This window comes from Camelus bactrianus, chromosome 34 (assembly GCF_048773025.1).
Source record: "Camelus bactrianus isolate YW-2024 breed Bactrian camel chromosome 34, ASM4877302v1, whole genome shotgun sequence".
Taxonomy (NCBI): domain Eukaryota; kingdom Metazoa; phylum Chordata; class Mammalia; order Artiodactyla; family Camelidae; genus Camelus; species Camelus bactrianus.
Window position 1 is genome coordinate 13,303,182 of NC_133572.1, and position 15,539 is coordinate 13,318,720.

Below are 15,539 nucleotides of genomic sequence, written 5' to 3' on the forward strand. Positions count from 1 at the left end.
TTTATTATTTTAATATAGAACTATAACTTAAAGATGGTTGAAACAATTTAGTTTATATTCATGTCTTGATTTGCAATATTATTATTTTTTTATTGCTTAAAGTCCTTAAGCAATTAACATCCCAGCATAAGTGTCATTATTAAGGGGACATAATGCACAATTTATCTAAGTGTTGGTAAGAGACTGATACATCCTTTGAATCCTTAAAAGTTTCTCTTAGAGAAACAATCGTGTATTTTTTGCTTTTTAGCATTTGAAGTTTACAGAAACTGAGGAATATTCTTGTAACTATGAGTGGGGTAGTCATATGGTTTTTGGGTATATTTTTGTTTGTTTGTTTGTTTTTTTTCTGGGGTGGGAGTAATTAGGTTATCTATTTATTTTAATGGAGGTACTAGGGATTGAACCCAGGAACTTGTGCATGCTAATAAGCACGCACTTTGCCACTAAGCTGTACCCTCCTCCCCATCATTGGGTATTTTTGATGTTGAAGTTCTAAGAATTTTGTGGGTTTGTCTTAGTAGGAATTTGATTCCCTGGAAATTCAGCTTAGTTGTCTAAATCTTGCAGCTGTTTTTTCACTTTCCTCACTAAAGATCAGCATGCTGACATGGAGAAATTGGACTTGTTCTTTTACTTTAGAATGAAAAATTCATGTTTCGTTTCTCTTATCCCATAAGCTTATGAGGAACATTGTTTAGTTTGATGTAGGAGAAGACGGGGGCCTGAAAGTGAATGATCACATGCACACGTCCCTTCCTGACATCTACGCCGCAGGTGACATCTGCACGGCATCTTGGGAGCCCAGCCCCGTCTGGCAGCAGGTGAGCCAGCACACGTGATCACAGGTTACCATCAGAGATTCCATCTGAAAATAAAGGAGTCGCTACCAGCAAATCCAGCTTTCTGGTTTTCCAGCTTTTCTAGTTTAAGTAGGAAACTATCAGTTTTTTTTGTCACACAAACAAAACACTAGAATTTTTCCATTTTGGTTATTATATAGTGATGGAACAGACTGGAAAATCTTTTACCTTAAAAAGAATTATGGGTGGGGGTATAGCTCAGTGGTAGAGTGCGTGCTTAGCGCGCACAGTGTCCTGGGTTCAGTCCCCAGTATCTCCGATTAGAAAATAAATAAATAAATAAATAAACCTAATTACCTTTCCCCCCAAAATACAAAGAAAAAATAAAAATAAAAATAAAGTAATTAAAAAAAATAAAGAATTATGACTGTTACTTTTCCAGGCTCAGATCCTCATCAGCAGCGTCCAGTCAGCTAGCCACTAGCCACGTGTCTGTCTGCTAAGCACTTGAAATGTGGCTAATGTGACTGAGGAACTGAATTTTAATTTTACTTTAAATAGCTATGTGTCTAGTAGCTAGATTTGGGGGGAAGGTAATTTATTTATTTTTGGAGGAAGTACTGGGGCTTGAACCCAGGACCTCGTGCATGCTAAGCATTCGCTCTACCACTTGAGCTACACCTTCACCCCTTCTAGTGGCTAGATTTTGAACAAGACAGCTTTAGATTAAAAAATAGCCAACAGATTATAAGCAATACAAATAAAGAGTTCTGTTCCTGATGATCCTGTTCTGTCTGTCCCTGTGGGAATTACTGCTGAAAACATGTTACCATGGCAACCAGCCTTCCTCAACCTAACAACCCTTCCACCTGGGTCTAGACCAGCCCCTGCCCTCACAGTGCTGCCTGCCTCCTAATGGTGGAGCAGAAGACCAGAGGCCGCTACTCAGCGGCCAGAGGTGGGGCTGTCTCAGGAGGAGTGGAGACAGAGGGACGCATCACCGGTAAAGGAGCCAGGCGGCACTTGCCTTGGTGAAAGCCCAGCTCTGCAGGTGGGGGCGGTGGCCATTCAGGCTGCCTGTGGCGTGGGGGGCGGTGGGAGAGCCAGGTACATTTTAATAGGCAGCTTATTGCTGTGCGTGTGCTTTATGTCCATCAGAGACAGCTCAGTAATGAGAGCGCTTTCAGCCGTATTTCAAAGATGCTTCAAGCCAGCTTGTTCTCAGTTTTCTCTGCAGTGACATCCTGTGTCGTTTTTATGGCCGATCTGTCCCAAACTCAGTTAGGAATTGAAGTTTGTGAGATTTTTTTTCTTTTTCTTTTTTTTAAATATTTTAACATTTTAAGGGTTGAATCTAGGAGATGTATAAATTATATCCTTCATGTACCTCATACTCTGATATGGGAAAGAAATGTCCGAAAATAAACAGGTGTTTCTTATTTTGAGGGAATCTAATAAACCCCATCTCTTAATTTGCAGAAGCAGCTACATACTAGTTAATTTGTTTCCCATTGTCCAAGACACAGACTTAAGGGACTTGGAGGCTGGACTCCACTAGGTGACAGTGAGGCAGTGTCACACCGCAGACCATTTGCGCTCATCACCACAGCCTGCCTGTTCCGCCATCAGACCCACCTTGTTTAGAGAGGAGGCTGAATTAGAACAAAAAAGACCATCACTTCTACCGGAATGCTTGAAGCTCATATCCATGGTTATGGTACTGTTCTTTGCACACAGGAAAGCATCAGTTACACAAACATGAGGTTTGAGACTTGTCAAATACCAGAATCAGTTGGTTAGTGTGGACTGGTGATTGCTTCTGTGGCAAAGACAATCCAATCAGTTATCTAACTAGCTAGACCTGACCATTCTCAAGGGCTGTCAAGACGCTGAATCCCTTGAAGGAGTTTTACTAGGTTACAGTGATAGGTTTTTCAAATAACGACACTGAAAATTACGCTGCCTAACATTTTTTATTTCAGATGAGGCTGTGGACCCAGGCCAGACAGATGGGCTGGTACGCGGCGAAGTGCATGGCGGCAGCCAGTGTGGGAGAGTCTGTTGACATGGATTTCAGCTTTGAGCTTTTTGCTCATGTAACAAAATTTTTTAACTATAAGGTAAGACGGATACGAAACTAGTGCCTTTTTTCTGCTTGTGAGTCTTGAAACTAATTATGGTCATCTAATTTTCTCATGTGAACAAAACCTTACATGGTTTTAGTCACTTTACAAAAAATGACAAATTTCCTCATTTCTTGCAAATCAGTACCCAGTATTATTGCTGGTCTTAATTTCTAATCATCTGATAAGCATTACCTACCTTCTCACTATATGATTTTACAGTTAAGGGGGAAAAATTTCTTGCAGATTCGTTCCTGTTGGTGCATTTCTGAGTTTTATTTGAGATTCACTCCTTCTTTGTGAAGGGAACTAACAGCCATTATACGTAAGAATGAGCATGGACTTTCCATACATATTTCTTATTTGATCTTCTCTACATTGCTCTGAGGCAGGCTTTTTCTTCCTAATTTACTGATGATAAGAAACACACATACAAACATATACATAAGGTTCAGGGAGATTAAACACTTTGCCCATGAAAGCTCTAACCCAGTTCCTTATTAAATCTTTAAATCCTAACTCCATGCTAGTGTGGTCCACATCCTACGTATTTCTATATTTACTAGATATTTTTAATACCCATATAGATTGTGGGGTTGTGTCATCTGTAGATTGAATGCATTACCATACAAGCATTTTCTTTGGGACCCTCCCAATGGCACTTTCAGCTGTAAAATTTTGTGAGTTGATCTGCCATTCTAGCAAAACACAAAGTAACTGCGTTATTATGTTTCTTTTTTTGTACTCACTAAAATAACTTTTTCATGTTTCTCTATATAGGTTGTATTGCTGGGAAAATACAATGCCCAGGGCTTAGGTTCAGACCATGAATTAATACTGAGGTGCACCAAAGGACAGGAGTACATCAAAGCCGTCCTGCAGAACGGGCGAATGATGGGAGCCGTCTTAATTGGTGAAACTGATTTAGAAGAAACATTTGAAAACTTAATTTTAAACCAGATGAACCTTTCAGCATATGGAGAAGATCTGCTAGATCCAAATATTGATATAGAAGATTATTTTGACTAAAAAGGGAATTTGAAGAGCCATGTCAAGTTCTAAATAAGAAAGTCTCACATGGCAACAGAGTAAATGATCGCACTATTAATGATGACCATCTGAAGTTAAAAATACAGAAATATGATTTAAAAATAAATAAAATTCTACGAATGAAGTCAAAATCAGTTCAGATAATTTATTTACAGATACCTTTTTTTCCTAATACAAAAATGACCCCTTATTATGTAAACATTCTTTAAGTATTCTGTGTTTTAAACTTGGACACGTTCATTTACTATTTATCTTTGGAGCAAATTGAACTAGGCAGTATCTACGTAGTCAACAGTGTGATCTGGTTAGTATACCAGAGCCAGTCTGTGTCAAACGAGGGCTGTGTTTTCAAGAAGCTTACAGCTTTATCTTCCTAAAATGGAGCTGTAGCAGTATCTTACTTGCTAATATTATTTCTATTGACACTTGACTCCTTTTCTACTTGGATTCAACAGCTGTTACTATAACCTGAAACTACTCACTTTCTGTGATAAGCCTATTCAGTATAATAACAGTTTTCAAAATACAGTTATGTCAAAAGAAAAACTACAACTAGTTAAAGCAAAGCATAAAGAGCTTAAGATGGTTATATGAACTTATTCTCTTAAGTATTTAACACTTAAAGAGTTTTACATTAAAAAATTTGTTTTCTTTGTTTCATACTGTAAATTTATACAATTCATGATCTCAAAATTTCCTAATGTCTCAAATTCTCAAGTCTTCAATACTTTAGAGATAAATTCTGAAAATATAGCTCCATAGGTATAAAATATTAATGAAATTGTCTTAAACTTTTGATTAACTACAAAAATACTGGTGCATGCATGCATAAACTATTTTCTTGGAAAGTTTAGAAACACTCATGCATCAATTTTTCTTTTCTTAGCCCCTGTCTTCTTACAGTCAGGTTGCTGAAACACATTTGCAGACTTCTTTTGGAAGTTACTTGGACTTTTTTCTTCTATCTTTTTATCAGCTCCTTCAGAATGACAGCTTTCAGGTGATTCAATCTACAAAACAATAACAAACACTGGTAAAAATTCAGCGATTCCATTTTCTCTGGAGATTAATAACCTCATAGTCCTTCTTATAGCAGCTCTTTAATTAAGTGTCCAGTGGTCTGGTTTTTCATCTTCAGATATGAGCGCTGTCTTGGAATAGAAGGGGCTGAGCGGTCAAGACCGTAAACAACACCTGACGTGTCCTTAGATGCATTGCTTTTGCAGCTTCAGAGTATTTAGTTTCTAACAGGGGTTTTCAGCCTCTGCCTCACAGCCAGACTTCTCAACCGGTACAGACCACAGCCAGTGTCGTGAGGGCGGGGATGGCACAAAATCAGACATTAAGACAGAGTCTTCACATTCCAGGAGGTTGGAAACCCCGAGGTCTCGATTAAAAAGCTGGTCTAAATTCTTCCACTTTATACCTCTACAGAAAACAAAAGGTGTGTTTTCTCTCTTTCCTACCCAGGTTCCAAGGAGAAAACTGACTTCTCTCTTCTTATGTCCCACTGGGCCCAGGAGAGTACTAGTTACAGAAACATCCCATAGGCTTGAAGGTATTTTCTAAATATGTGAAAATTGGAAATGAATAGTTACCCCAAAACAGTTCTGCGTGGCCTTCTTTACTTGCATGGTAATAACATGAGCCTCGCTGTTCAGAAGATTAGCTTTAGGTCCTATTTTCAAATATGAAATGGTAGCATAAGCTGTAAAGCTGTAGTCTTCTCTGCAGAAGATAAAGGCCAACAAACAGGTTTTGAGTAGTTGTAGACAACAAACTGAAATTTGTAAAAGAATAACCATCAGTGCAATAATTTTAAATAACATTCATGTGAAATAGTAAAGCTTGTACTATTAAAGTGCAATTTGTAGAAAGTATCTTAGTTTTGTGCTTTTTTTGACATAGTGATCACTTAGCTTGAGTTTTAGATAAACTTTGTATAGCGTTTAAAAGTTCACATGCAACAACCACAAAACCATTTGTTCTGTTGCAATTTTAAAAATGAGAATCACAGAGGCATCAAAGGACAAGAAACAGGTCTGCACGTACCTGAGATACTGCTGTATGAGGACGTGCGCGATGATCTTTTCCAGGTCTTCGCGAGGCAGTGCGGGAGGGGCAACGCCGGCTGCTCTCAATTTTGCTGCCCCCTTCCCCATCCAAGCATCGATCAGTTTCAGCGGTGTGAGCTTTTCATTCAGCTCCTCCGCCTGCTTCAGGATCTTGATGAGATCTCTGCAATATGCTGTTATGTTCTTCCTTTCAAATGCTATAATCAAAGAGAGATGGTTACCAGCAATTGGGATTTTGAAATTAGGGCGAGGATGTCCTGTCCTAGGCGGTTAGGCTGGTTTAAAGTGAGCCGTCCACCAAGGTGAGCCACCCTGAACTCTGATTTGTGACTGTGTTCTCAACTAAGACGAGGTGAGTGCTCAACTCTCTGTCACTAGACTGTTAAGAGTCTCTAAGCCACTATGGGACTTAAGTGACGGAAGGAAAATAACATGGCTATCAGAAGGCCTTTGGGTGTGCCCCAGGGACCAGAGACAGCCAGCCAGACACGACTATGGCAAATGCTGAGAGGCGTTTAGACAGGAGAGTCAGTCTAGTCTTTGTATTTACCTGTTTGTGCTCATTAAGCAATATTTTGAAAACCAGTGTGGCTTCCTAGAGACAGTGATATAGAGACAAGAATGTCCTGGACAGATACTCTCAATTACTGATACTAGCACTCCGATTTACATAACAGGTTCTCATTACCTTGGGCACTATAACACAGTCTAAAAACACACAAATAATGTTCCTGCAAAGTTAAAATTGTAGTGACCTTCCCCCACCGAGGCTTCACAACTCAGGAATGGGTTAGTCCAACTCTTCAAATACAACACATACACACAGGATGAAAAAAAGAAAATATAGCACCAACACACTGCTAAATCAGTGTCTTAAGAGTAATTAGCCATTGTATGGGTCAAAAATAATTCCACTTTGGGGGAAGGTATAGCTCAAGTGGTCGTGTGCGTGCCTAGCAAGCACGAGGTGCTGGGTTCAATCCCCGGTACCTCCTCTGAAAATTAAATAAATAAATAAACCTAATTACCCCCTACACACAAAATAAATAAAATAAAGTTTAAAAAATAAATAATAATAATTCTATTTTGCACTAAATTTCTCTTCCCAGTCAGTGACTATAAAATATTAGGGATTATCACGAGAGGTTAAAAATAAATTTTTAAGAAATCAAAGAAAAAGTTTAAACCCTTCTGAATAGAAATGCTATTTAACGTGTCCTCAGCATAGCAATATAAAATACATGCATACACATAATAGCTTTTCTTTTTATTTGCCTTTGTTTCAAAATTTTGTGTTGTTACTTTTAAATCTGGGAAACTCTATTCACGCCCTGCTTACCTAAATCCACTGTGGGGTCTAGCACTGCCCTCATGGAGCCCTGGCTATACACGAGCCTATAAAGATTTACAAAACTATGAACTCACAAATGTCTTTACAGCAGTTATCACACATTTTGTTACACGCTTCTGGGTTCCACACTTCATCAAAATGTTGAGCTATCAAAACACGGCGACATCTGCAGACACATTAGAGGTACAAATTATTAAATGAGCTAAGAGTCTTAATCCTTACTTCAAAATACAGGGTTATATGTTGCATTAGTTTCCTCCTACTGCCATAACATTACCACAAACTTGCTGGCTTAAAACAACACGGATTTAGTACCTTAGGCTTCTAGAGGTTAGCAGTCTGGCAGGGGTCTCCCTGGATTTCTTCTGGAGGCTCGAGGAGGGAATATTTCCTTGCCCTTTCCAAATTCTAGAGACTGCCTGCACTCCCTGGCTCAGGGCCCCTTCCTTCCATCTTCACAGCCAGCAGCAGTGGACTGAGTCCTCACGTCACTCTGACCTTTTCCGCCCCCATCCACATTTAAGGACTCTCGTGATCACAGTGGGGCCACCCACACAACCAGGATTTATCTCCCTGTTTTAAGGCCAACTGCTTGCAACCTTAATTCTACTTGTGACCTCAATTCCCTTCTGCCATGGAAGGTAACATATGCACAGGTTCCAGGAATTTGGATGTGGAATGTGGACATCTTTGGGTGATGCTGCCCAGCACATATGTACTTGCTTTTAAAAAGCTGCCCGAGACTCAGTCTGAGATTCGCTTTCTCATGACGGCAGAAAGACCTTGTTTTATTGTGCTTTACTTTATTGTGCTTCGCAGAGACAGTCTCTTTTACAAATTGAAGGTCTGGGTCAAGCACCTCCTGCAGGTTCATGTACTGGTTCCCAGCCTTCAGACGTCTGTTTTTACTGGTTTGCTCTTGATGTTTCACCGATGTACTTACTCACTTCGGTAAGGACTCCAAGTCACGCCATACGCTTTCATATTGTGCCTGTCTTTAGTTGACAAAAGTGATAAAAAGATGCGTGGCTTACTTGCTTATGTTTTGGCAGTAGGACACCATCTCATAAAGCTTCTGTTGTCCCACGTTTTCCATCACCACCATTGAACTTATCCTGAATATATCTCCAAAACCATAGTACAAAATACAGTCTGCTTTCATGTCATCTCGACCTGCAGGGGGAGAAATCTTGAGGTTATGTAATCACTTTAAAAATTCAAACTCACAAAAATAATCTACGTAAAACTAGCTGGCAATACTTCATAGTCTAAATAGATCATATCTCGAAATTTCAGACAGAGATGTGAAAGTTAATTTGTAGCAACCTCCCTCAAATTTTTGAAAAAATTAGCTAAAGAGATCTATCAAATCAGCTTTATTCATTAAAAAAATGTGCCCAAAGTAATCCAGTCATTTAAGTTGTAGACTTGAAACTACTAAAAACTCAGGAGGCAAAGACGGATAGCAAACGTAAGAAATAATTTTGACATTCCAATAGGACATACGTAAAATTTCCCCATAGGCAAATAAATATAAAACTTTGAAAAAGACTTCATTGTTATAAAAATACCAGCCATTAAAGATTAAAAATACAGTATTATTAAACATCGTTTACAGTGTTTTTAAAGCTTTAAAAAAATTACTTCTGGATATGAGCTATACATACCTGCACGTCCACTCTCCTGGTAATAATTTTCCATAGATTTACTCATTGAATGATGAATGACGAACCTCACATTTGGCTTATCAATTCCCATTCCAAATGCAACCGTTGCCACTACCACCTACAGTGTTTTAACATTGTATACGTTAATTAAGTTAAAATGTATGTAAAGGTGAATTAGGCTTCTGTTGAAGGTATATTACCTCACCTGAATTTCATTGGCTGACCATCTCCTATGAACATTGGTCTTATCCTCTGGTTCCATGTTGGCATGGTACGCACCGGCATGAATTCCCAGTTTCTGTAAACTGACTGTAACCTGCTCAGAGTCTTTCTGAGAAAAGCAATAAATGATTCCTGTAGTAAGATATGTCCAACTGTTAGTACATGTCTGGAAGATAATTTTTAACTCATACATGTAAGATACTGATAATTACAAAATGCATGGGGGTAAAAAAGACATGAAAAATCCCAAGGCCCTGAACACACCCTGACTTCTCAGTGTGATTCAAGATTTGATCACCAACTTGCTCTACAGCAGAAATGAGCCCTGAGCCACTGGCTTGGGGTTCCCACCATCTCTCTTCTTTCTCCAACTTTATCTCCCACTACATAGTCTTTCTCAAACTGATGCCCCGCGGCTCCACAAGATGTTAAGAAATGTGCTGTGAAAAAGAGTTTCACATGCACATGAGTTTGGGAAACACTGCACTGGACAAAATTAAACAAGTGTCTCTATTTGCTGGGCTGGTCAGAACTTTGAAGGAGCTGATACACCCTGTGACTCTCCAGGAGGAATCAACGGCTTCAGCCTTTCTCAAACTTACTTGACCCTGGACCTCCTTTTACCCAGGGTACCCATTAAGATCTCCTGCAAGTCTACAGAACAGTTTGGAAATGCTTCTTTTACACCAACTCTTTGCTTCGGGAACACTTGTCTATGCATTCATCCTGGAACACATGTATACACACTCTATTCCATCTATACTTGAACTCATTCAAATGAGTACTACTTATTTCTTTAATGTGTCCTTTCCTACAAGGAACTATATTTTATACCCCTTTATGGCTTAACCTCCGGTCTTATACACAGTGGATACTTACTAAATGTGTGCTGTTGTTAATTAACATTACGTCATTAGGTCCACTCTTTAATTAAGTGTAAATAAGCAAAAATAAATCAGTTTCATTGCACTTATAATCTATGCCATTAGCAAATGCCACACCCAATTCCTAAGATCACCAAGCAGGTTAATTTTATCATGACGTTTTCAAGCATCTTCGGCCATGCATTAGTATTTTTTGGTGCTAATTATTTTTCAGTGTATTAGTGTACTATTAGTTACTTTTTGGAAATTCTCTGTCAGTCTTCAAATGTGGTTTGTTTTCATATTACCTGATTGCCCCTTGTATCTTCCATTAATGAGCTTTACAATATCCTCAATAAAATCTTCAGTGTTTGAGGGCTTCTGCCGAACCTAAAAAAAAAAAAAAAAAAAAAAAAAAAGGCTAAATTATTAAAAAGTAAATTAATGAGTACCAACCATGAGGTCATTTACTTACAACTTTCAAGGCACCATTCTTTCTTGAGCGTAGTGTTTTTTCCTATTACTCTTTCACTCACTCGCCTCATCTGACCCTGTCACCTCTCAGACTCTTCGTGATCCTTATTTTTGAATTTACCAGAAATGAGAAGGCACAGGAGCACTGAATAACTTGTATAGATGGCGACTTTTTAAAATCTTCTGTTGCTTTTATAAAAACCTAAACCATGGCATAAATCACTATTCAACAAAAACTCCAAAAAATATGAAAAAGATTAGAAAGAAAAAAAAGCTGTGAGGTTATTTAACCTTCCAGTTTATATATCAAATATAATCTAAATAGAGAGTATTAGCAAATCTTTAATGGCATATTAATTTTGCATTATTTCACAATCAGTTTCTATGGAGATGTCCTTAGGGTCCTTGGTATCAATCTATGCATTCTGCCCATCCTTGCACAGGAAAGAAGGTATGCAAATTTAATGATGTCTTCTTCTTAACCTAGCAAAGGATTATGCAGCACAAGAGACACATAAAGAAAGCATTAATAATTAATACATCTGCTTATGATCACCTGATTTTTTAAACTTTTAAATATAATTAACAGTGACTCACATAAAATACACATAATGAAAGGTGAACTCTCTGCTGAAATCCTTCACCACAGTAATAAACTGGCATGAAAGTTACATACCTCGTAATAGAGATTGGGCCGATTAAAAGAAGCTGTAAAAGTAAAACACTTTTCAACACACAGTATCTTCTGAGCATCCTTCAGAACGTGACTTGTCGCAGTTGCAGTCAGCCCAATTAGTGATGCGTTAGGGAACTGCCGCTTCAAGATACCAAGTGCCTTATAATCTGGAAAAATAAAATACAAGATTGCCCTCTTCCTATCCTTGAAGGAGTAAATCACATCTTTTAACACTTCGCAGCCTGTCAAGATGACTGCGATTTTGTTTCCACCGCTATCTACATCTCACCTGCAGTTGCTGCCTGGCCTTTGCGATAGGCGGGCTTTACTTTTTTGTTCTAGTTTTAGTTTTATGGGGGTGGGGTTTAATTAGGTTTCTTTCTGTGTTTTTAAATTAATTTTTTTACTTTTTTAGTGGAAGTACTGGGGACTGAACCCAGGACCATGTGCTAAGCATGCACTCTACCACTGACCTATATCCTCCGCACTTTACTTGTAACTGGTTCTTCAGAAATACTATTCTTGGCCACAAGTGGAACTCCTTGTTGATGAGAGGGAATGCCAAAACATCTCCAGGAAGCCATGCACTGGTCTGCACCCGCTGAACAGTGGATTCAAGAGGCAGTGGGAGTAGCCATAGTGTTTGAATCTATTCCAAGCGACGAGATAAAAAGGCAATCAGCCGGCACCCTCCCACCACAGGTGTCACCCAAGAGTGACAAACTCAGACCACAAAAGCGTGGTGAGGGCATTGCTTTTCAGATAACCCATTTCAGGGAAACCATTGTGGGCTCACATTTACCATACACATCTAAATCGCTAGGTAAGCTGTCCTTGTGTACACCCTTCAGTGCTTAAACTGTTTGGAGAAAAGAGAAAAAGAAATGTAGTAGAAACTGCTAGTGTTGAAGGAGAGGGCTACTATGAAAATATGGAGGAGAAAGTAACTGCCTGGAAGTTGTGAAAGTTTCAAGGAGAAAACATCAGAACATCTGGGTCCTAAAGGACTGAGAAGTTTGGCAGGAGGGAAAGAAGAAGAAAACATCCAGCAGAGGAAAAAGCACACACACAGGGGCAAATACACTGGCAGGAAATCGCTCGGCGGGTTCAGGTACCAGCGAGCATTCCAGAGGGGCTAACTCACAGGGCGCCGTGCTGGACGGATCTAGGTCAACTCCAGGAAAGGGGAGCTACCCCCTGTATGGTTTCGAGTTAAGAGCTGGCCCCAAAGGGGGAACTCGGGCAAGGCATGAGGCATGAGGGAAGCAGCTGCCATTCTCTCTGAAGGTCTTTCTGAGCAGCTGGGATGGAGGATGGAGGCCCAGACAGTTCTAGCCTGTCCCAGCTCTGTCCCACTCCTCCAGCCCTTCTTCCCAACTGTAGCCCTCGCTGACCACCTCGATGCCTGGCAGCAGACCCCGAGTGGTGAGAGCTACTCAGAAGAAACAGCTAACCAGAGACCTCGCCCAAGCTCCCCTTGCAGGGCCCTCTTGGGCAGTGGCCACGCCAGGTGCATATTTCCCTCCAAGCACTGGCTGGTCCTCCTGCACCCGCGCTTCAGAGCTAGTCAGGGGCTTGAGGGTAAATTCCTAGAAACATAAAACCTATCAAAACTGAGTCATGAAGAAAAGGAAAATCTGAACAGACAGACTACTGGTAAGGAGACTAAATCAGTAATCAAAAACTTCTCAACAAACATAAGTCCAGGCCCAGATAGTTTCACTGGTAAAATTAAAAAATCAAGTTGTGTTTCTATAAACCAATAACAACTATCAGAAAGAGAAGTAAAGAAAACGATCCCATTTACAATTGTATCAAAAAGAATAACATACCTAGGGATAAATTTTCCCTAGAAGGTGAAATGCCCATACACTGAAAACTGCAGGACACTGATGAGTGAAAGCAAAGAGCATGCAAATAGAAAGTATTCTGTGCTCGTGAACTGTAAAAATGAATATTGCTCAAATGTCCACACTACCCAGAACGATCAACAGATTCAATGCAATCCCTCCCAGAATTCCAATGGCATTTTTCACTGAAATAGAAAAAAAAACCCTAAAATTTATATGGGCCACAAAGACCCCAAATAGTCAAAGCAATCCTGACAAAGAACAAAGCTGGAGGTGTCATGCTGATTTCAAACTATATTACAAAGCTATAGGAATAAGGATAAAAGAACATACAAGCAAAAGCTATGGCTAAAGTAACAGGATCGAATAGAGAGCCAAGAAATAAACCTACCCATATGTGGTCAATTAATTTACTACACAGGAGCCAAGAATGTACAATGAGGAAACAATAGTTTCTTCAATAAATGGTGTTAGAAACATTGGACAGCCACAGGCAAAAGAACAAAACTGGACCCTTACCCTACACCATCCACAAAAGTCAACTCAAAACGAATTAAAGACATGAACATGAGATGTGGAACCATAAAACTCCTACAGGAAAACATGGGATATGGGCTAAGATCTCTGACATCAGCCTTGGCAATGATTTTTTGAATCTGAGACTGAAAAGAACAGCAATAAAAGCAAAAAAAAAAAAAAAAAAAAAAAGTGAGGTTACCTCAAGCTTTAAAGCTTCTGTACAGCAAAGGAAACCATTAACATAATGAAAGGCAACCTCTGGAATGAGGGAAAATATTTGCAAATCATGTATCTGATAAGAGGCTAATTACTACACAAATTGTATATAAGAACTCATATGACTCAACAACAAAAAAACAAACAATTTGATTAATTTTAAGATTTTTTTTTTTTGCATGGAACAAGTCTGAGTAATCTGTTTCAGGCTATGACTGTAGGATTGTGTTGGAAGAGCAAAGAATAAGGTTACTAAAATCCACCATAAACTGTAGTTGGGTGTCGATCCTGAAGACACCTTGAATGATGAGTAAAGACAACTTGGAAGGAGAAACAAATTCCTCACCAGATGTGAAGGACAGTCTGGAGGTCAGTACATCTTTACAGCTAAAGATGGGAAGGTACAATACTTGCTAATAAACACTCATTTCAAGATGTAAAGGCAATTAGACTAATAAACATCACCATGGGGGGGGGGAGGGGTAAAGAGAGTAAAGACGCTGCTTCTCAGGCTGTCCTTATATTAATACAAGAAAAAATGAGCAATAATTACCTGAGAGGCTAATTTTAATGGAAGCAGGGATTTCCATCATGTAAAGCTGAGTAAGAAAATAGTCTCTCTCTGGCATCAAGGACTTTTCTAGATACAACATACCTACCTGGTCTGAAATCATGTCCCCATTGACTACAGCAATGAACTTCGTCTACAGCAATTCGGGTGAATCTCCTCGCTTCGTAGGCTTTTTCTAGTCTTGACATGAACATCTTGCTTTTTGCAATTTTCTCTGGAGTCACATAAATTAGCTTCAGCGTGGAGTTTTTATTTACCATTTCAGCATGAACCCATTTCACGTGCTCCTGTTGAAAGGGAAAACAGACACAACGCGAGTAGAGCGAAGCCAGCAGACTGCGTTGCTAAGCGGTAAGTGGGGACGTTCATTACTCAGAAGCAACAGCCCTGGGAGGTTTTAGCGGGGGACGTTTAGCTCATGGACATTTAGCTCATTAAAACCAAAAGGACGTTCCAGAACTAAACTTCATGGCAGCTCTGTAAGTAGCATTTTAGTTATTTACTTACATCCAAACAGCTGATAAAAGATTAATCTCATTTGACAAAAGAGAGAAGAAAAAAATGAATGTGAAGGCAATCCAATGAGCACTTATCCCATGAAGACATAATTCTAAGTTTTTCATAATAAATGCAATATTGGCTATAAAGATGGGTTTTATTAATTTTAACATTATATTTACAATCATTTCATGTATTTGTAAAGAAAACTTATTCTTGATAAGCTACTAAAATGATGTTATCAAATCCATTCATAATCTCTAGGTTTTATACAGTATCTTACTGATTAAATCAAGATTTTATGATATGAAATACATATATATATTATATATATAATAAAAGTAGATCTTAAGAGGTAACAACGATTAGGTTCTTAGCTCTCCTATCATCTTCTATAATAATTAGCACATCAGATGTTGTATTTTTCCTTCTAACCTAATTAGGACCAAAAGAAGTGGTGAATGTGACAGAAAATCAAAACTGCTTTCATGGTCCCAGCAAAATAGTCTGTTAACTCCTCAGGACATTCCTAGTTTTGTTAAGAGATGGCGAAAGTGTATTAAATATTTCAACTGGACCTA

General features: G+C 39.0%; 2 protein-coding genes across 6 annotated transcripts in view; one reads left to right on the forward strand and one right to left on the reverse strand.

The window, feature by feature from the left end:
- The window catches only part of PYROXD1 (pyridine nucleotide-disulphide oxidoreductase domain 1), a 20,569-nt gene extending 16,462 nt beyond the window's left edge, over positions 1 to 4,107 (forward strand). For all 3 annotated transcript variants that reach the window (XM_074357762.1, XM_074357764.1, XM_074357763.1), the window contains 3 exons: positions 702 to 824; positions 2,786 to 2,923; positions 3,707 to 4,107. In XM_074357762.1, coding sequence (XP_074213863.1) covers positions 702 to 824; positions 2,786 to 2,923; positions 3,707 to 3,955 — 510 coding nt within the window. In that variant the 3' untranslated portion in view covers positions 3,956 to 4,107. The remainder of the gene's footprint in view (positions 1 to 701; positions 825 to 2,785; positions 2,924 to 3,706) is intronic.
- The window catches only part of RECQL (RecQ like helicase), a 25,507-nt gene continuing 14,075 nt past the window's right edge, over positions 4,108 to 15,539 (reverse strand). Inside the window, exons 6-15 of one of the 3 annotated variants that reach the window (XM_010946504.3) lie at positions 14,549 to 14,747; positions 11,305 to 11,471; positions 10,463 to 10,544; positions 9,275 to 9,423; positions 9,070 to 9,187; positions 8,437 to 8,575; positions 7,477 to 7,568; positions 6,029 to 6,248; positions 5,575 to 5,704; positions 4,108 to 4,986 (exon numbers count right to left, since the gene is read on the reverse strand). In XM_010946504.3, the coding sequence (XP_010944806.1) occupies positions 4,837 to 4,986; positions 5,575 to 5,704; positions 6,029 to 6,248; positions 7,477 to 7,568; positions 8,437 to 8,575; positions 9,070 to 9,187; positions 9,275 to 9,423; positions 10,463 to 10,544; positions 11,305 to 11,471; positions 14,549 to 14,747 (1,446 nt within the window). In that variant the 3' untranslated portion in view covers positions 4,108 to 4,836. Of the gene's footprint in view, positions 4,987 to 5,370; positions 5,757 to 6,028; positions 6,249 to 7,476; positions 7,569 to 8,436; positions 8,576 to 9,069; positions 9,188 to 9,274; positions 9,424 to 10,462; positions 10,545 to 11,304; positions 11,472 to 14,548; positions 14,748 to 15,539 lie in introns of those variants that run through there. The other 2 variants (XR_006721862.2, XM_045510294.2) reach the window with 2 other exon arrangements.